Below are 21,740 nucleotides of genomic sequence, written 5' to 3'. Positions count from 1 at the left end.
GAAACAGATGCAGAACGAGAAGACTCATCCAGTAACCTCCCCGCTTAAGCCGATTTCAAACATCCAGCCCCCCCCACCCCCCCGCGCGGCCCGCAGAGTTTTGAGAGCCCCCACTGTGCGAAGAGGAAAGAAGAGCGAGAGAAAAGAGGAGCGGACGGCTCCGCTGGAAGTCCGGTACCCGAGGAGCCACAGGTGAGCCCGGTTCAGCGCGAGAAGCAGTGTGCGCTAACGGCTAATGGCATAACAGCGCTGTCAAGGCGAGCGCTTCCGCTGAATGTTTCTGCATGGCTTATTTTTAAGTGCCCTTTTACGCACCTCCACCGCACTCTTGCACGCTTTTATATCGCTCGGCTGTAAAAATATAACTTTTGGCACAAACGGTGACCGATTGCATTCGTGCAGTTTAGCGCATATCAGCATGCGCGCAATCACGACGCAGCACACCCTTGATGGTATCAGTTGGACAGGTTTATTTTGAATGCGGCGTGTGCCGCCTGCGTTTTAAAGACACCCGTGTGCGCCCCGGTCGCGAGGCCTGCTCGTGTGTCTGGGAGAGAAAGAGAAGAGAAAAGAAAGAAAAGAAAGAGAAGAAAAAAAAACAGAAATTGGCTGATGTGAGACGGATTGCTTCTTCCTTCTTCCGAGCCTAACGGTTAAAACGGGAAGGATCCTCATCGTTTTCTCTGCGCCGCAAATTGTTCCCGTGGCATCAGGTGGTCAGCGTTGCCGTGGCGCTAGTTTTCGCCTTTCAAGACGGACTGGAGGTCCCCGCTCTCCTTCAGCTCCTGTAAATACAGATCACGCACAGCACGTTCAAGGACCGAGGACTTACCATTCAGTACCTGCGAGGAGAAATATGTCGCGAGAGAATCCATTTTGAGGCCGCCTAATGGCTCTTGCACTGGCAGAGTGAATTACGTATAGGGCCGCCGCGTCAAACAGTAAATTACTTTTTTCAAAAAAAGTGGAACCCATAATGACGCCCTGCCACCATTAGAATGCATCACGTCATATTATTAGTCTAATGCGCTCTGACAAACAGATCAATCCCACCGTATGCTCGCAACAGGCGTGATACTCGCAACAGGTTGAAATGCAAATACTGAAGGCGGTATCAGTCTAAATGTGCACTGTTTTTGCGAGTTGTTACTGGCTGTCCACAAAGATTGACAGGCAGAAAAACACGATTGAGGACAAATAAGTACTAAGCATCCTAAAACAAATTCTCTTAGAGGCCAAGTAAGGTGTTGTTACTCAAAGCGAGGCCAGAAAGGTGGATTGTCCCTTTCATTGTAAAGTGCTTTGAGATCATTAGACAAAAGGTGTTGTACAAATGCAATCCATCGCCATTACATCGTTAGTAATGAACCCTAAAGAGACACCGGGAAACAGCAACATTGACTTTTCCAATATAACAACTGTTAAAACCCTTTAAATCACCCTGATAATTAAATGTTTCAAACCTTTAAAAAACTAGTTTCAATTTCATTAAGAACTGAAACATTGCCTGTGTGGTCTATTGAGTTCCAAAGTAATTTCCTTAAAGGGACTTTTAAAGATAAAAGTAACTCAAAGGTTGTCTTGCCACAGGCTTATATATTAAAGAACTGCTAGATGTGCATGTTTGTTGCAGTGTATGGCACTATAGAGAATTTCTTGACAGCAAAAGCAATCCCCAAACAACCACTTTTATAGAGCCAACAATTACAGATCCATACATGATTTCTGCCAGAATTTTGGAAACAAATGACACTTACAATGATTAAGTAAATGGTAGTTCTTGGACAGTCATAACTGCCTTGAAACAAAGGGCCAGGTCTCTCAACTACGTTCCTATTTTGCCATGATATACATGACTCATTACCAAGAACATCTTTAGGGAGACTACTTTATCTTAATGATTAGTGATTTTTTTTCCACACCATTTCTACCATAAATATAGGTGAATACCAGTCCATTAGCCCTGAAAACTAGCAACTAGCTTTTAGACTGTTTAAACCAACCTCCCTCTGGCCCATGTTCTTTATAAAACCTTTATTTAAATATATCCCTTCATAACTTATGATGGGGGTCCCCCTGGATACGTTTGAGCCTGGGTGGGGGGGTCCCTGCATCAGGCACAGGCAAGTTTGAAAACCCCTGGTTTCGACTAACTGTGAAGCTAGAGGCAGAAACGCCAGTGATGGAGCTTAGCTGCCATCTGGTGGCAAATCAGAGGTAGTGCAACGAGGTAGTGTTCATTGCAGGTCTTATCCAATTTACAGGTAGTTAACAAAAATGGATGCAGCACTGTACGTATGGTTCATAGGGTGCTGGGCCACAACGGTTTCATGTGAACAACTGTGAAAAATTCTCACCTTTACAATATCCAGTCCACCGATCAGTTCACCTTTCACATACAGCTGAGGATATGTTGGCCAGTTGGAATATGTTTTCAGTCCTTGTCGAACCTACAAAATCGCATAAACGAAGAAAGAAATGCAATTTAATTTAAACCTTTTCAGAACTATATTTATACCAGAAATAAATCAGTGGGAGGACTTCGACAACAGGATGCATACGCTTGGATGGAGGCTCTTTATACCATGAGAGTCCAATCAGTTCAGGTCTCTGTTTTAGCACAGCACTAAGACACCTCATTCTACTTATCAAGGACTTGATGATCAGTTAATTAAGTTTAGTGCTGGGCCAAAACAAAAACCTGCACCCACATCGGCTCATTTCGTATAAGATTGGACAACCCTGCATTTTTGCATCAAGTCAAAAACATTTCTGGAACGTAGCATGAATACATTGTCCAATGGCCTACTTCAGAACCATTACTTAGTAACAGCTGATCTTTCATTCGCATCACGTTGTTGCTGGGCGATGTCGCCTGCATATATAAATGCGTAATCGTCCCTCCGTCAACAAGTCACGCCGAGCGGAACTCCTGAGCACATCGCCAGGTCGTGACCTACCTCCTCATCTTGAAGAATATCAAACGTGTCGTAATCCACACTGCAAACAAATGAGAGAATATTTCGATGACAGACACTGACAGCGTGTACAGTATTAAAGTATTATAAAATTCAGAGGACATTAAACACAGTGCAAGCCATAATAATTGAAAATTTAGACTAGAATCAGAATGCCATTATCCACAGGACTGTCATTTGGAAGTTTTGCCAACTGGCTACACTGGGCTTGGATACAGCTTGGAACTAAACCATACATCTTCACACATTCTAAAGTTTAGGTCTGCGTTGTTCCTTGTATAAACTGAAGAGAAACGGAACATCTGAATTTGATGAAAGAACATGAACAACTTGTACTGCATTAGACACGACAATCAGCTATTTTTGGTTTTTCTCGTGCGTTTACCTCCCTTTGCGATTCTGAATACGTTCCTTTGTCTAGACAATGAGAGGCTCCTTTAAATGACACCCTCGAACCCTCACACTCTCTCCCACCCACGCACACACGCGACGCACGCGATCGGATCGTTCCGTTCGGCGAATCTTAACGCCTGAAACTGAACTTGTGAAATCCTTACCCGGAGCCGTTCATCACTTCGATGATTTGGCGGCTGAATCCACACTTGGCCACCTAAGGATTCACAAAAGGCGTTCGTTAGGATGGGAAACAACCCGGCGAGTCGCGCGACGTCCGCTCCGGAGCGCGAAACCGGAGAGAGAGAGAGAGAGAGAGAGAGGTATTTTCTCCGCTTCGGAGTAAAGGCGGCGCCGTTTCAAACGCACGCCACCGCCGAACGCCGCTCGACGTGGCAGAAGATGAGCGCTCGGAAACGGAGGACGGAAAACCGGCCGCCTCGGCCTGCGGAGTTCCGCCGCGCCGAGCTTCCGCTTAGCATCTTACAAGCGCCTTCAAATGAGCAGAGGTCTGAGTCTGGGGCAAAGGAGAGGGGAGGGGAGGGATTCGCGCGGGGCTGGCTGAAACCCGGCGCTACGGCTCTCTCTTTCATCCGCGCGCGCGGTTCAAAATCGATGAGGAGGAGGAGTGAGGGAGGCAAAGGGCCTCTTCGCTCCGTCACGGAGGAGGAGGAGGAGGAATCCCCCCCCCCGCCCCTCATCGATTTCAGATTAGCGTCAATCGCGCGCAGCCTTTTAAATGTATGCATGCCCCTTTACCTCTCTCTCTCTCCCTCTCTCTCTCTCTCTCTCTTTACCTCTCTCTCCCCCCTACGGGCTTTTCCGTAAGGGAAATAACAACGCCTGGGGGAAGCGCTCGCTCGTCCCGCGCAAAACGCCCTTTCGCTGGTCGTGGCAGGGCTCACCTCCTTGTTGCCTTTCATGAAAAGCATGACGGGACTTTTGTTGATGATGGCCTTCAGCCTGTGGGGACAGAGGACAGGGGACTGAGGCCCATCTCTGGGCGGGCCAGACAGGTTTAATTCTTTACGCGCGCGGGCGAGGCTCCGCCCCCCTACCTGTGCTCTAGCGTCACGGCCTGCGGGCAGGTGGTCTCCAGCTCTCCGGATTCGGCCATTTCCTGCGACACATGCAGAAGCAGCCTGGTTACAGGGTCTCCAGCTCCTTGGAAACGGGGCGCTTCCGTAAGTGTGTCACAGTATGAGAGCAGTGTTTTTCCACAGATGTTTAACGCAAGCACATTCACACACGCAATCATCGCACACTTATATCACAAAGCACAACTACATCACACACACATTAAGTCACATACACACACGTGCGCATACAGCATGAGAGCATCTATGTATGCACTTGCACGTATACGCATGCACACACACCCGCATTTAGTCATACACACACACATGTGCATACGGCGAGGTGATGGAGGAGGGAGGGAGGGAGGGGGGTGTGTGTGCTCAGCAGGGACCCCTCTCTGCAGCACGCAGGTGGACGGTTCGCCTAATGAGGGAGGGGCAGCCCAAAAGCGCCCCTGCGCCTGGGGGCCGCTATCAAACGGAGGCGAGGAGCGCGCGTTAGCGTGCGTTAGCGGGCTCTAGCCACCGGGACGCCCCTGGCTAATCCAGCCCACCTCCCCCCAGCGGGGGGGGGGGGGGTCCTCATGCCTTTTAAGTGGGAGATGCCTTTCTCTGCGAACGCGCCACAAAAGGGGGGCGCCAAATCGACCCGGGGGGGTGGGGGAATAAAGCGCCCGTCTGTGCACCCCCCCCTCCCCCTTCCCTCCGCGCTCCCACCCACGCCCGCGCTCGGCTACGCACCTTGATGATGTCCAGCCCCCCCAGCAGCTCGCCGTTGACGTAGACCTGGGGGTACGTGGGCCAGTTGGAGTAGGTCTTCAGGCCCTGCCGCACCTCCTCGTCGGAGAGGATGTCGAAGCTGCTGTACTTGACGTTGTGCTCCTTCAGGATCTGCACGATTTGCCTGCTGAAGCCTGGGAAAGCAAGGCAACAGAGCACTGAGCACAGCAGAACACATGGACCAGAACAGGGCCTGCATCACAGCCAATGGGTAATACTGGGGAAAACCAAGAAAACATAATAATAATTGCTTAAGTAAAAATATATCCAAGTCACGGAATGATTCGTATTGGATCCCCAACTCACAATATAACACACATCAGAGATGACATTCGAAGATGAAATTGTTTGGGGTTAATCTGAATTTAATGAAAGAAAGAATTAATTTCCCTGAAAAAAAAAGCTAGGACGTTGACAGAAGGACTGAAGCAATCTATTCTTCTCGGATGTCAAAGGTCCATCAGTTCGTATAAATATATTGTACTTGGGAATAAATCCTATCTTAATATTCATTTGAAAAATGAAGAATAACCCAAAATTAGAATGCTGATTCAATTTTTTCACCATCGTTATGACCATTGTCTAAGATAATATCTAGCCAGGGGAAAAAAAAATCAAGTCCAAAAAGACACCTCAAGAAAACCTTAAATGCACCATTCACAAATTGAGTGTTGCCTTTGTACCCTATTGTGGATGCAGGGAAAGAAAGCCAAACACCAACGATCATGGCAACATTGGGGTTGGGATCAATGCACCACACCAAGACATGCCAAGGGTCTGTCTTTATGATCTTTGCCTGTAGACCACCAGTTTCAAAAGAATCGGTACAAACAAGTTTGACTCACAGTAAAAAAAGTTTAAGGGTTTAAACATTTAACCTAGAGTTCCCCAGATCTGAATGAAAATACAAAGGTAATGAGGAGCTACACACAAAAATACCACAAACCAATTATTTAAGTGAAGCGAGTAGAGAACGACTCCTTATATGGCAGCGACGATTTCCACTTCCTCCCTGAAAATGGTAACCCCTGCACACTGCTCATATTGGATCGAATATTTGACTCATTTGCCACGGCTATTGATTGCAGGTCACTGAGACCAATTACACACACATGCAATTCACCAGCTGCCAGTCAACAGGGAAATAATGAACGCTTTATTATACAGGTAAGCTGAGCGAAACCTGGGCCTCCAGCAGTTCGATGATTTGATATATTATTTTCGCACACCCGCCTTTGTATTGCATAATGCTAATCACTAGCCCCCACAATAACCGTAACCCCCCCCCACCCCCCTCCCCTTAAGGGTTTTAGGCCACATGACTTATTCTAATGAGACAGAACAGATACCTTGCCAACCTCCTTTCGATAGCAAAAACAAAGAATTGATGTTTTTTTTTTTTAATGTTCAATTTGACCGTGAGCGGTGCGTGCTCCGGCCCAAACCCTCGCCAGCGTTGCTTTGGAGACCCATCATTAAATCTGGCCGAGAGAACCGGGACACGCGATGCAGAAACGACGCGCCGCGTGGATATTCGCGGCGTGCGGCTGCGGGACGGGGGTGCGCGTTCGCCCGCTTTCTGTACAGTAAGGTGAAGTGTTAACTTCACGCACAGCCTGCAGTAAAATACTCATTCTGATATTTGCCCATTCATCTGGGAATTCATTATAAAACAGCTAGAGGCCTCTCACTAATGGTTATTCAGTTGGCGATATATTAACTTGTTTCTATTACACCAAGCAAACATGCAGTCCAGCTGCTTTTTCTGGCTCTAGGCAACAACTACCAGACAAGAGAGATTGATTGGTGTGGGTTTTGTTTAGCTTTTTTTTTTTCTTCCTTTTTTTTTTTTTCTTTTCTTTTTTTTTTTTTAAAGGATCGGGAACACCATCTACAGATGCCCTGCTTGAGGATAAGCAAAATTAAAGCCTTGCTTATTTTTTTTTTTCTTTTCCAAGGGAAAGAGATCTTATTATGCAAGCACCCCCGAATAAAAGCGTGTTTGCACACCACTGTTTGATTCCGCTGCCTCGCTCTCAACCTTTTAATTTAGAGTCGAACAGAGATCCTGGCTAATGCTAGCGGAGTCGGGCTGTACCAGATAATGCGTCATTACACAACAGAGCTTGATGTTTTCAGAAAAAAAAACCTAATCCCACTAGGTTAGGCGGCGCATGTTCAAAATGAGTGGCAAAATAGCGTCTATGTTAAATCACCGTGCTAGCTCAGTAGACATAAAAGGAATATATTGGCAATTAGGCACTGCAATAAGGGTGTGCTGCGCATTATGTACAATGTAAATTATATGGAAAATATTACATAATTAGGCTTCCTTAACAAAAGAAGCTCTGATTTCCCACAGCTGCATGTGAATTTTGTTGGAATAGGCTTCCAAGTAAACTGGGCCATTTTAAAACAGCCATACAAGGCTCTGAATTCAACAAAATAAAATGCTAAGCAGACTGCAAATAACAGATATGAATAAAAAAAAAATTCAAAAGAGAATTAATGCTTTACTACAATGGCAACATGAACAAAAGCACTTAAGAGGCAATGCAGCAACACTCTCACTCAGTCATTGTACTCCGTAGCCACCCCCCTGTTTGTAGGCCACTACACAGAACACCAGATTTTCTTTCTTGCTTGTTCAAAAATACAGCAATTCTGTGCTGATTGTACCTTATTGCTGGTGCCTCAGATCCATCCAAAAACTCAGCCACAGTCCAAATCACACAGACCAAACGTCCACATTTTTAACATTGCGTATGTTTCCCACGGGGAGAAGGTGGGGGGGGGGGGGGAACCTGCTTTCCTGAATTCAACTGAATGTTTCCATTGATGAATTAATGTAACAAATCTCTTTATACAACAAATCCACCCCCCCCACCCACCTAATCAGAACTGTCAGACGTGTATAGGGCAGGGTTATTATTGAGCATTACCCCCTCTGCACTTAGTGGGACCCCAGCACAGGGGTGCTGTCAGAGAGATTAGCTCCCTGCTGCGCTGAGCTGGTAATAGAAGCCACCCCCCACCCCCCCACATCACCCACCCACCCACCCACCAAAAAGGCCCCCCCAAGCATGCTTACCGCAGCGGGGCTCCTGGGGAGACCCCTTCATGAAGAGCATGCAGGGGGCGGCGCTGATCAGCTTCTTCAGCCTGTCGTTGAGGTCCTCTTTGGGAGGCTCCGCCCCTTTGGCCGGGGCCACGCTGGACGCCAGCTTCTGGACCTTCTTGGTCAGCTCCGGGGCGTGGGCTCCGTCCAGCCGGTCAACTTTCTCACAGCTCTGTCAGGACAGACGGACAGGGGAGGGAGAAAATAAATGTGTGCGTGCGTGCTTTAATTATCTTGGTTTTGTCTTTGTGTTCTTTCCCTTCTGATGGGAGAGGGACCTGAGGACATGGACAGGACACACACGTACACCCTTTTCAGCTGGTCTCTCAAAAACTCTCCCTCCTTTCCTGACATCATCACAGACATGGAACTGACCGCTGCTTCACCACCTGTACTTTCATCACAGACCGTCAGGGGGATTGTAGAAAATAACTATATTAGCAACCCAGTTTACTAATCCATTGACTGAGGTCCACTGATTTAAGTTTTCATTAATTACCCACCCTGATCACCATGTCAAAGACATCCCATAATGTCACATGCTACATTCATTATTCGAAATAAGGCCTACAGCATACTGAATATTAATAAAAATCTTTTGAGAATGCATTTAGGTGTTCACCAATTTAAAATGGGATCAAGTCCTTCACTGAACAATCCCTCTGTTGTGGAATCAAAGCAGCTGTGACTGTCCTCCTCAGAAATATTCACTTAGATGAGCGCTTTCTTCCAAGGCCTCCAAATGCAGAGTCTTCTGTTTAGACGCAAGTATTGCAAAATATTTTTGTTATAAAACAACAACCCTTTTAAGCATAAAGTCTCAAAAACTTTTTAGCGTGCGTACGGAAAAAGTTGTCTCTTCCGTAGTTTGTATACACAGGAGAAACAACGCGTGTCCTTTTATTCAAGCCCAAGAAACTATATAACCAGTTAGAAACATCATTTTTGTGCACTGGACACAAGCTATGCTGCTCATGTTGAGTTGTTGCTTGCGTGCGGCAGGTCCCATTGGCTTTACTGAGGGACAGCTTTGACAGTATTGGTCAGAGAACCTTGTCGGTGGGCTCATCTTGTTACAGAGTCCATACAAACCGGAGACGCAGTACTCTTGGAGTGGACGCAATGGTGAAACAGACAATAACCATAATTCTTCCGGAGAACTGTTAAGTAAACAATGGACATTCTAGCTACATTTCTCCAAGTTATCACATTTTTTGGGACTAAAACCCACAAAACGCATACAGTACAAGGTGAGAAACCGCAGGCTTGTTTTGCCTCCCCACATTACAAAATGAAGAACTATCGTCGGTAAAACATTAATATCATAAAATAGTTTATACAGACAGAAATGTATGTTTTAACACTTTCAAATGGGATATAAATTTCACCGTAAAAAAAACAAAAAAACAAAATGAATGCAAACTTAAGGGGTTAAAGATAAAAGTCCATTATTATTATTATTCTATATGAACACCTCCAATTATCTTAAAACAAAGCATTCAAACTCATTCATTAAATATGAGCGCTGCGTGCTTGCCCATCAGAAACATCAGCGAGCACAGCACTGTGTCCATTCCTGACCGGTTGCCTGCAGCACTAATTAGACAAACTGCAGTCCCAATTTAGCGTGCATGTGTGCGAGTGGGATGTGCGTGAGCGTGACACTGCCAGGCCTACCTTGAACAAGAGGAAGGTGGGAACAGAGCTGATTTCGTACTTCTCCGACACCTCGGGCACACCTTCTGCCTCCAGCTGGGGGGGGGGGGGGAGGGAGGGGGAGGAAAGGGGCAAAACAGTGTTAGTTTTCTTTTGTTACACTTCAGAGCCATTAAACACTAGCTACATCCGCGCGCATCTGCCCCGCCACGAGGTACGCACTTCAGGGGGAGAGGGAGAGGAGGATGCGAGGCACTTTGAAATTTCTAACAAGCGAGGCGAAAAAACCAGAGAGCGACGCGTCTCTCATCCGCTCCGCCAGTGACGGACAGCTCTTTTGTTCTCCACTGTTCCCGTCCTCGGGGATCGAATTAGGGAAACTTTGAAGCACCTCTCACAAAGTGTGGCACGATACGCCACGCACTTTTTCCTCAAGTTTGTCTTTTTCTGAAAGCCGGTCTCAGGAACGATATTTGTGACTGAGGAAACAAAACAAATACAATTTTTCGTCTTCTAAAAAAAGGGGGGGGGGGCCCAAATGTCCAATGATGCTCATAATGATGTTCCTTGCACCCACTCCCCTTGATAAATACACTATCCTTTGCCAGAAAACAATTTGTGTCTGCACAACCGTGAAAGGATACCAGCGGTATGGTGACATATCAAAAACTGCCAACATCAAGTTGTTTTTCACGAGAGACATGGCAGGAAAATAATTTTGCAGAAGTTCCAGAAGTTTGGCTTTTCCTCTAATAGATGCTGAGGTGTTGAGCAGTAAGTTGGAGTTATAATTTGTTGACTAAAACAAAAAATACTTTTCATTCTAATTGCATGAATAATGTATGCACCTTGAGGACAATGAAGTCTTGCAGCAGGTAAAAGGTAGCATCCGAGAAGATCGAGCGAAAGGTTACCGACTCATTTCTTAAGCTCGGCTATCAACAGATAATTAGATAGCGGAGCGAAATGAAATGTGCATTTTTAGCGAAAACTGCCTGGAACTACCCTGGAGCCTCAGCCCTCAGTTTGGGAGTACACACTCTACAGTAACTTACCTGAGGTTCTTCTGCACCATCAGAACTTTTCCCAACAAATAATTATGCACAAAACCAAAATGGCTGACGATTTAGCCCAATGCTGAATTCCAAATTCATTTAAACACAAAGGATAAGCATCCACAGAATAATTGCTAACTGCTGTTATCTTTGGCTTGGATTTCACTGAACCTAGCCAAGAGAATAAGACTGATTATAATAATAAAATAATTGCATAAAACTATGTTTTTACTTATTTATTTATTTTTACTTGGGCGCAACATTGAGTTTAAAATTTATTATCTTTTGAAAGTGAGATCGAGCCAAAACAACGCAACAAAATGAAGCATAATATACACACTTCAGGCCCGAACAAAACAACCTTATCACAATGCATAAAATACCAAGGGACATCATTCCATAAAACCAGTACAACCTGCACCTTCAAAAGGAAAAGGATACAAAAGCAATACAACAACATAGTCCTTCATAAGCCAAGCCACAGAACTGGCTTAGGTTTATTTATTGAATCAATTTATTGAATCCAGCTACACTACGCAGCAAAAAGAGAAGTGTAATGTCAGTTTAAACAGTCAGGCAGGTCGAAAGTGAAATTCTGTGTTTTATTTCAAGAAAGCATAGATAAGCTGGATGGCAAAATGGGTTAAGCTTTAGACAAAGCTCATAAACATGAAAGACACCACACTTGCAAGGACAGTTTTCTGTGCAGGTATCTGACTGTTACCAACACACAAAATGGACAAGTGGCCAGGAAAATGAGCAAGGAATCTGTGAAATGTGAAATATGTGAAATATTTATACTGGAAGACAAACTGGCTTGGTTGGCTATGCCAATGGTGTAAGAGTTCCGTAAGAGCCTCTCCCAAATCATTGTTTCTTTTTGTTGAGTGCTTGGTTTTAAATGCCGTCGGTACATAGTTCAGTTTCACTAAACTGGAGATTTAACCCAATGAACTGCTGAAGTGTTTTTATTTTTTATCCATACACATTCACTCGCTGGCAAACCAATTGTGGAACTCACACAAAATACTCACTTGCTAAGGGGAGCAGAAAGCCTTTTGAACTCATCCTGTGTTACTACTTTTACTGTGAATGTGTGTGTGTGTGTGTGTGTGTGTGTCACTTCTTAAAAAAAAAAAAAAGGTAATAAACAGCTGTGGTAAGCAGTGCTACGAGAGGCAATTTTAGATCTTTGCATGAGCGTTTGCCCTACTAAACAGCGAGCGCAATGTCAAAGCGGGTTCACAGGTTTTTATTTCACAGCTACTTTCGTGAAACAACCCCCGGGCTCCGGACGAATATTTTGATGCACTACTGACCCAGTAAATTTTCAATCATATTTAGCTACCGGATATTGAAATCCATAAATCACTGACCCCAGTTATGTCGCGATAACGGCGCTTATTTTCCGCCTCGAGCACATCTGGCGGTTTTCGCGCTTCTGACAAGATCCATGGACCCGCGCGCGGAAACTGACAGGCACTTCAACAAGCCTCCGCCGCGGCGCTAAGGCAACAGAGATGTCGAGCGACGTCCGCGCTCTGCCCTCTCCGTCAAAAGCTCATTTCACTCGCGGTGCAAGCCATGCTAAATTAAACATCGCGGTGCAGACCGTATAAAACAGTGCCGTGCGTTGTGTGCCACGGAGAAAATCCTGTTGATTGAGTGCGTCTATTTTGTGCATCCACAGTGCTGATGTAAAAATAAAACAACACGCACGGTGGCTTAGACTGCTCCTTGTAATCCAAATTTTATGTATCAATAAATCACCAAGATCTCCATTATGGCAATGGTAATAAATGGCTAGCTAGCTGATCAAGATTATTTCAATAAATATGTGACAGAACACAACATACCAACCTCCCATTAAGCATGCTGCTGAGCACCTCAAGGCTTATTCCTACACATACAGGAAAATGTGGGTCACACAGTGGGTCGAGTTCTTAACTCTGACTAACAAATAAATGCAAATGCTTATTTTACACTACGACTGTTACATTACAGTGACTTAGCAGGTGCTCTTCTGCAGAGTGACGTTCAGAAGTGGAGAACACCAGTGTAACTCAAGAATGCAAAAATGTGACATCACCAAGAAGACACAGAGGCCCATCAATAATCAATAAATGTAATATTAACCTAACAAACAACAACTTGGATTTGTATCTTTAAAGGAGGTACGACTAGACAGATAACCTTTCTTTGCGCAGCTATAACTATAACATTATTCAAAGGGAAATCTTAAGAAAGAGTAAAAGAAAGGTTATCTAAAGGGGGTCAGAGGAGCCATGTTGCCCCCAGAAGAGTCTTCAGTCAGAATTTTTACAAATTTAAACAGTTTAGCTATTTATTTTTGGTGATCGCAAAAAAACATCAAATTGTGGTTGAGAGGGAAAAAAGAACAACCCTTGTAAGCAATGGAGAGCCGAGGTTAATATCAAATGTTGACTGACTGCGGGACTCCACAGGATGGCTGATGAACGTGTGTAGATCACTATTAAGAACCCCCTTGTCCTTCTATGCCTGTGCCCCCGCTGATCTGGATACAATGAGAGGATGGAGCGAAAAGGTCAGCAAGAGCTGGTAGCCCTGTACCGCCAGTGTCCTCTGGGGCCGGAAAGAGAGGCCCCTTTCATGAGTCTCAACTATAGCTGTGAGACTTCAAGGGTAGATGGGGTGGGGTGGGGGGAGAAGAAAATCTATTAAAATGAAAAATTGCAATACTGGGTTACAGCAGACCTTGCAGAAACAAAAATACAGATCAATCAATCAGTGACCTGTGTTTCTTTTAAACGACAAAAAAAATAAAAATACGAACCGCTGAAGGTCAGGTTCAACCTTGTGCTTCGCCTTGTCGATGCAACCATTACAGACCCCCCTGAAATCGACGCACACACTGTCTTTTCACCGTCACAACTTCTTTAAAGTTAAGACAAATTATAACATCATAGCTTTCATAAAGAAACATAAAGAAAGAGCCATTTATAGCGGCGACTGTGCCAGGGAGTTGAGGACATCTCTATGACTCAACGGCTGACAGCACAGAGGCATTGGGAGAGAGGCCGTACCTTGATGAATGTCACCTGAGGTTGGTCCTGTGCCAGCTCTGCCATCACATCGTTCATCTGGGTACACTGTGGGGCCCATGGCGCATAGAAATGTACCACTGAGAGTGACCTGAGGAGAAAGTAGTTGAGACATCCATCACATCGCGTTACACATACAACTGGACATGCACCGAAGAGATCAAGGGGAGGGCACTTCAGTTCAGTCTAATTACGACATTTTCTTCCCCGAAAAACTGAAATGTGTGAAGTCCAAAATAGCGTGGCAGATTATCGGTTTTCCTGCACATAGAGCTTTAATGTCCTGTCATGCAGTTGATTGGGAAATAAAGTTATTTGGAACAAACTGGAACGTGAACATGTGTAGAAGTTTGTACAGCTTAGGAGGTTCCATAACAGCCATAAAAACCTGATGGGAGGGCTACATTGTGTGCAGTTTTTTTGTACAGATACAAATAAAATGTGTCAAATACAATCTCAAGCATTCCTGTACAATCAGAACACACACACACACAGAGCAGACCCATTTTCCAGGTCTGCGTAGCTTGCTTTACAAAACAGATTACATTCCAGAGCAATACATCCCATACAATACAAACATGCACCCACACTTGAAAAGTGATAACCAAAATGTGTACTGTAGCTAGCAGAAAAATTCAGCTTGAACTACTTACCCAAAGCTATAGTTCTTTGTTCATATTATTAATATTATATCAGTGTTTGTGCATGTATTTGATTGTCCCAGGCACTTTCTGTTTGCAAAGAAGGACACTTTAAACATTTAGGTAAATTTCTGATGACCAGCCAGGTTAACAAGGGCAGAAGGGTCAATGACATTTCCATTATTTGTGTCCGTAGCAATCATTTTAATAAAAGGAAACTACAGAAAAAACATCAAATTATTCTATAGTATCACCTTTTTTTGAGAAGCCAAGTTTTAATTCCATTTTTTATGTAGGCTATTTACTTTAGGAGTTTTGGTGTTTGGAAGTCCAAAAATGTCACGTGATGAAACTAGATAAACTGTATTAACTATAAAGTTTTTTTTATTATATCAAATTGCTTACGTTAATTTGCTTTCATTAATTTTTGTATAATTTCGTAAATTTGTAAATGGCACTGTAGAAATCAACAGGATTCAGAGCTAAACAATAGTGATCCTGTAGCAAGGGCAGAGCATCTTAAGGCAAAATAAAATCAAGACATTCTGTTCACTGTCTATATCTGGGTAAATTATAAGTTAGTATGGTGCTATATTTATACATAGTAATGATTTATTACATGAGCTATTGCATACTTAAGAGTAGTTAACACAATTATTGCAGTAGAACATTGTTACCAGCCACTATTTTGAATGGTTAGCAAACTAACTTATGTTGTTTCTGAGATCAATGTTTGTACTACTTCACATCTACTTACAAATTTTTTATTTCCATTTATTTATTGCCCCATTTGAGAAATTTTTTGGTTGGAATTTCCTATTTCCAATTCTGTATGGAACCTGAGACAGAAACCATTGAGATCAAGAAATATATTAAAAATATATAATTTCTTTATTTATTTGTGAATTTAAATAAAAAAGTAGTTCAGTTCATATGTAGGCCTACAACAGGTGGAAACATAACTTCACTGTTCAAAATGCTTTCCAAGCCAATTAAAAACCTAAAAAACACCAAAACTCAACTATTACAGAGAACACTGAATAGTGAACTATCACTTCAATATAGGATTTCATTTAAGATAGCACATTTGGACTAGCCTACTGCAATCAAATTATAGTTTATAACCTAGTATTCTGCCTCACGCTTAGATTTTGTGAAAATTCCAAATAAAATACAATTTTATTTATATATTTATTTTTAATGGCAAGCACACCTGAGAATGGCAGAAATGCACTCTGCCAAGTTTTACCTTAGCAGGCCATGTGTTACACATAATGACATAAGACACAGCTGTTCAAACCTGTATGTTCCATTGAGGTTGGATGGGACTTTTTTGGACAAAGAAAATGTAGAAAACATGCACTTCCTTCAAAAATATCCCAGCAACGTCACTATTGGAAGAAGTGTGGAATACCATTCCATAAAAGATAGCCTCAAAAGTGTCTAAAATTCTCCTTGGAAGACACTTGTGTACACCATGACATGCATGTTGTGTACATCATGACATAAATTTTGGAGCAACCTTCAAGATGGCCGTGGCTATCCAACTTCCTACTCAGAGTGCAGAAGACAGTAATATTGAGTGCAGGATACAATGGGTCCCATCCATTAAAGACCACTTGCTAACTATTTGGCTAGTGACTGACACGAACAACAAGGTTCACAATACAAGGGAATTTAAGGGGACAAGCCATGCTTTGTGCGCGAAGAGTTTCCTCACAGCTCGGATCTAAACTCAGAAAGGCCTTCCACGACACCGATGACTAGCTAGCGCTCTAAATGCAACATTAACATAAGCAAAACGGCAGTTTAACATAAACCCGATTGTGCGCTTGAAAACCATTATGATACGTACATTAATACAGGTTATTTAAATATATACTGGAGCATGTTAACAAGCAGTAGTTTGTTTTCAAATCGAAAAAAAAACAGATAGCCCTTAAATTAGCCGGCTAGCTGTCATTCGGATTTCATTAGAAGATTTACAAGGCAACTGGCTAGCTAGTTAGCCAGCTTCTATGTTATCAAAACATACAGTAACTCGCGTTAATCGCCTTTATAGACTTTACAACTCCAGTTACCCGCGGTCATACATACATACACATAACATATAGCGAACTAACAGGTACATACTTGCCAGCTTTTTTTAACAAGTCCTCAAATTGCTGCGAAGATGAAACCTCCACAAAATTCGCCATGCTTGTAAGACGTGAGTAGTGGATTCTGCGCAGACAGAACAAGACATTACTCTCTGCACCATCGATATAGAACTGCATGCATAGCAAGTGCAACTATATGTAATGGTTAAATTCCACAACATAAAAATTGAAAATAAATCTAGCTACATGAGAATAGTTTTCTGAAAAACAGCTTTATATGTATACGTATGCATTTATACATACATTACAAGTTATTTGGCCTTTTATATAAAAGCAGTACAAGTCGTAGCAAGTTCTGATATAATCAGGTGCTTTTGAACACATTTTTTTTTAAATTTCAAGTAAAAGTTGTATATGTATACAAACATATTTTTTTATGTATACAAACATCGGTGTAAGAATAAGAAGGCATACATCGTCATTACCCCTTACAAAGATGGCAGTTTCATACATCCGGTTTATTTTTGCGTTCTCCACTCTAATTGGTCGACATGTTTACAGCCAGTAGCCTTGTGTTTCCTGTCATAAACTTATGAGAATAATAAAAGTAAGGCGGTTGCAGTGTGGAGTTTCGTAGACGCCGTTTGCAAAACTTTAATTCATAGTATTTCATTGCAAATAATTATTTAATTACTCGTCGGAGACACAGCCCACTGTGATATGGTAACAGGCTTCTTTGGTGTTGTGCCTAGTCTACTCGTTTTCATTTATTAGTACATATTTGCCTAGGCACTTGTGGTATTATATCTAATTAGCTAGATAGATAACCTCTAATATATGCAGCGAAGGCAAGCTAACATCTATACTTACTTAAAAGTCGATGTCAGGTTAGTTTAAATGGATTATATGATCTCCGTTCCAAACAAAAGACGACACGAAGACCTTGAAGACCGGGGGCATTTTCATCAAGCTGTAAGTAAAGGAGCGATTAGCTAACTTGCTAGTGGTATTAGCCATGACGTTACTTGTATAAAAAAAAAACCTAGTTGAACGATGTTCTACTGTGCTCTTCTGCTTTGCAACTATAACGGTATGTGCAGTAATGGGTTTTGATTTTTTTTTTTTTGCTAGCTAGGTCGCCACGATCCAGCCAAGAAACCGTTAAATGACTATCACCTGCTATTTGTATCGGGTACGAAGTGTTTGCTATAATATAGCATCGAAGGGAGCGTTAACAGATTAATTTATGACAACAGAAATATCACATTCGCACAACATAATTATGATAGACGATTCAATGTAAACGGTTCAGTAAATATTAACGTTAGCTAAGTACATAGCAACGATGACTAGCAACGCTCTTGTACTTTTATAAGAAATGAAAACAAATCTGTAGTCTAAATGAACCCACACTTAACCACGTTAGCTAATGATGGCCAAAACGCGCACGTGTATCTTTACTTGGGTTTGCTGTATTTATAACAATGCTGATCACTGTCGTTGTTCCGTGGTCCTTCTTGTGCAGTAACCCGGCTGTTGGTGAAATCATTTTCCTCTTTCAGAAAAGATTATGCAACGGTTTCGGAAGCTGTGGTCAGGTTGAATATGGCGCGGTGGTGGACAGCCCGATGGATACACGGGAGAATCAGCAGCAGGGCCTCCAAAACTGCAATTCTCTCCGAAACCACCACGCTCAGAATATGGTATGCCGTCTGATATGTACCTTCCGCTGATGTTGGAGTTTACAGTATGTGCTTTACTGATTACTGACGGCATTCTCGATGGCCTAGTTTGATATTTTTATTAGTAGCTATTTAGGAAAAGGTGATAAGAGTAAGGTATTTATAAGTGCATAGTCTATCAGTTCTGCGTCTTGCGCATCGAGCCCTTGTAAACAAGCACTGGTCTATTTTTTCGACCCAGCCAAAACGCGCCATCATTAAGGCACGTGTATTCTTTCCGTCTTGCTATGTGTTCTGTAAATGCATTTTACATCGCTTAATAAAGACGATTATTTAGCTGCGGTGCAATACTTATAATTTACTCTGAGGGTCTCATTCAAGTTGTTGAACTTGTTGTCACAAACAGGTGTATACAGCTCAAGCTGGGGTGTATCCACAAATGTGTCCAAGATGCATGGCAGGAGAACCGGTTAGTAATTTGTTTTCTCTGATTGAATTATTTTCATGACCAAGAGGATTTTACATGCACTTCCAGGAAGGTGTATTTATATATTTGAGTGTATTTGTTTGGGTGGTGTTCTTGTCCAGAGAAATCTGAGTCATCACATGTACTGCATATCAAAACAGTAGGACAGTCAGGCCATGGGCATAGGACAAGGGCACAATAATGGTGAGTGACACAGCTGTAAATCAGCACAAAAATAGAAGCACTTTGGAGATGCCAGGACACCAAGAGAAGTATCAGGACAACAGGGATATCAAGTATCTGTTAATTTACTGCTATGGGTGTGGGTGCTGACATATATTTACAGTGGAAAAAAAAAACTTTCACAGGAAAGAGAGATGTAAATATTTACAACAAAAGTACACTATAATCAGTGCAGCATTCACTGCAGACAAGTACAAAAACATAAGAAAAACTCACTTTGCTGAGTGTAGAAGTGACTTCAGTCACCAAAGACACCACAGGAGTCTACCAGAGAATGACCAGATTAGCTAATAAAGCCTAAACCCCTCCCAGAATTCAAATGAGGGGGAACCCCTGGCTCCCACAAAGAGGTAGGATAATGCAAACCAAAACGCCTGCAAGCAGTAAAGGATTCTTCGCAAGCCATGTAAACACATGTTCTGTAATCGTAACAAAAAACAGTGGACAATATGTATCACGCGAATATAATGGAGCATCCTCTCTAGGGAAATAGTGTTCAAACCCAGCACTTTTTGAAAGTGTGTTTCCTACACAAACTTGATGCACGCCATGGCCAATAGCCAGGTACATTTTCATTTCGTGTGCAGGAATTAAAACATCCTCATCCGCAGCAGGAGATTCTTGCCAGAAGTGCCCATGACGTCAATTGTAACATGCATGTCATTAAAATAACAGTAGTTAGGGGGGGAAACTGAAAACAATTCAGGAAAAAGCCAAAGTTGACGTGCACCCTTCCATTTCTGGGAATGGAAGCATGCAAATGAAAACTAGGATGGTAAGTTTTAATTGGGAATTCCCCTCTCCTGGTGACATAATGAGGTCATTCTAGTTTAGAGCGTCTGCTAAATGCCAAAACGGAATGCAGTGCAAATGCATTAGCTCTGGAAGACATGGAAAAACTGTAAAATATAGCTAAGTTAATTACCAAGTTGGCTAGAATGTTACTTTAAACACACTTAAGCGGGGCTATATTTTATTATTTACGATGTCTGTTTCCAATTAATCAATTAAAATTGTATAAATATTTAAAAAGATTAAAATTCCACAAAAATCAGAAGGTAGTCTGCTTGCATGATTTTGATCCACCGAAATAAATTAGATTCGACTCCGTTTGTAATTTAGTTTGTTTTTGCTATACATGAGTTTTCTGCCATCAAATTCTAAAAGAAAACATTACAAAGACAATACATCAGCACTGTTGTTTTATCTCTCGCTCTCTCTCTCTCTCTCGCTCTATCTCTCTTTCTCAGGGTCACATTAACCATATAATGGGATGCTGAACAGTTCAACCACTGATTTTTGAAGAAACGTGGTGTAATGGGGGATAGAATAACATTTTGCTCACTTTAGTGCAGGTTTTTTGTGCCTTGCAGACATATATAATTGTTAAAACAATATATTTTTTTTAACCTAAGTACTTGCTCCAAGGGAATGTTCTTGAAGTTTATATTGAGACACTCTTATATAGGACAAGGATTTCTCATATAGGGTAATTACCAAAGCACTTTGCCTGTTAGTGGCACCACATTTAATGGGACACAGTTTTTTTTTTCTTTCCTTGAAACAGTGTCTGGTGAGATCAAGAGATGAATGAAAATCACTTTTTGAAATGTTTTTACAACATTTTGATATACTATGGATTTCATCCTGGTGTGTGTGTATATATTTGTGGGTCTGTGTTTTTTATAATTAGTTTTTCATTAAAAAAAAAAAGTGATTTAAATGCATAATTACTTATTAATGCTTTGTTTTGGCGGGAAAGTAGTTTCCTGAAATAGTTTTTTTTTTTTTTTTTTTCCTTTCTGATATACATACAAAGTATGCAAATAATGTAGTAAAACAGATTATTTTTTATTAATTAGGTGTGTTAAGATATTTGGTAAAAAAATAAAATAAAATCTGTTAAATGTTTTGTTTTGTCAATCTGGATTGCTTCTCAGTCAATTTTTGCAGTCTACAGTAATTTGCCATATTTCTAAGTAAAAAAAAAAAAAAAAAATTGTGATCTTGGTCAAAGGTAATTATTTACCAGAGATTTGCTATATCAGGTGCATTCTGTCCTCCAGCATGAAATGAATTTTTTATTTGTAATTTTCTAACAAATATTTGAAATGCACAATAATGACTGAGTGATGTCAGTCTTTTTTTTTTACATCAAGTAACAGAATCAGAACATAAAGGGTTGTAATGAATTGTAACTTCAATATATTTTCTGTAAAGCTCATTTGAATAATAAAAAATTTGCATTGTGGTTTTTGAGTTTTGTTCAAGTTTGAGTACATTACCTTGCTGTAAAATTATAGTGGTTGTAATTCCACCACTTGGTAACTTTGTTTCATTGCCCCACTCCCGCCCTCTCTCTTTACACTAGGTGGCGCTGTGCCATTCATTATGGTCCGATGCACACATTATCAACCTTTGATGCCTTTTGTATATAATGGCATTGTGACCATCACTCCGGGTACCTCTG

At 42.1% G+C, this 21,740-nt stretch overlaps 1 protein-coding gene and 1 long non-coding RNA gene across 2 annotated transcripts; one reads left to right on the top strand and one right to left on the bottom strand.

Moving 5' to 3' along the window:
• Positions 1-446: 446 nt before the first annotated feature.
• glrx3 (glutaredoxin 3) lies at positions 447-18,438 on the bottom strand. Its single transcript, XM_064320767.1, has 12 exons — positions 18,341-18,438; positions 16,914-17,003; positions 14,122-14,230; positions 10,023-10,097; positions 8,319-8,517; positions 5,189-5,361; positions 4,430-4,491; positions 4,277-4,334; positions 3,536-3,588; positions 2,961-3,000; positions 2,358-2,450; positions 447-785 (listed from the first exon to the last, which is right to left on the bottom strand). Exons 2-12 carry the CDS (start codon positions 16,976-16,978, stop codon positions 735-737), a joined length of 978 nt encoding a protein of 325 aa, XP_064176837.1. The 5' UTR covers positions 16,979-17,003; positions 18,341-18,438; the 3' UTR covers positions 447-734.
• LOC135247382 (uncharacterized) lies at positions 17,465-21,521 on the top strand. The gene is made up of 4 exons (XR_010328213.1): positions 17,465-17,851; positions 18,442-18,582; positions 18,968-19,030; positions 20,521-21,521. It is a non-coding gene; the product is annotated as an uncharacterized LOC135247382 (long non-coding RNA).
• Positions 21,522-21,740: the final 219 nt, after the last annotated feature.

This window comes from Anguilla rostrata, chromosome 2, assembly GCF_018555375.3.
Source record: "Anguilla rostrata isolate EN2019 chromosome 2, ASM1855537v3, whole genome shotgun sequence".
NCBI lineage: Eukaryota > Metazoa > Chordata > Actinopteri > Anguilliformes > Anguillidae > Anguilla > Anguilla rostrata.
Note: the sequence above shows the minus strand (reverse complement) of the source record. Positions and strands in the feature narration are given on the sequence as shown.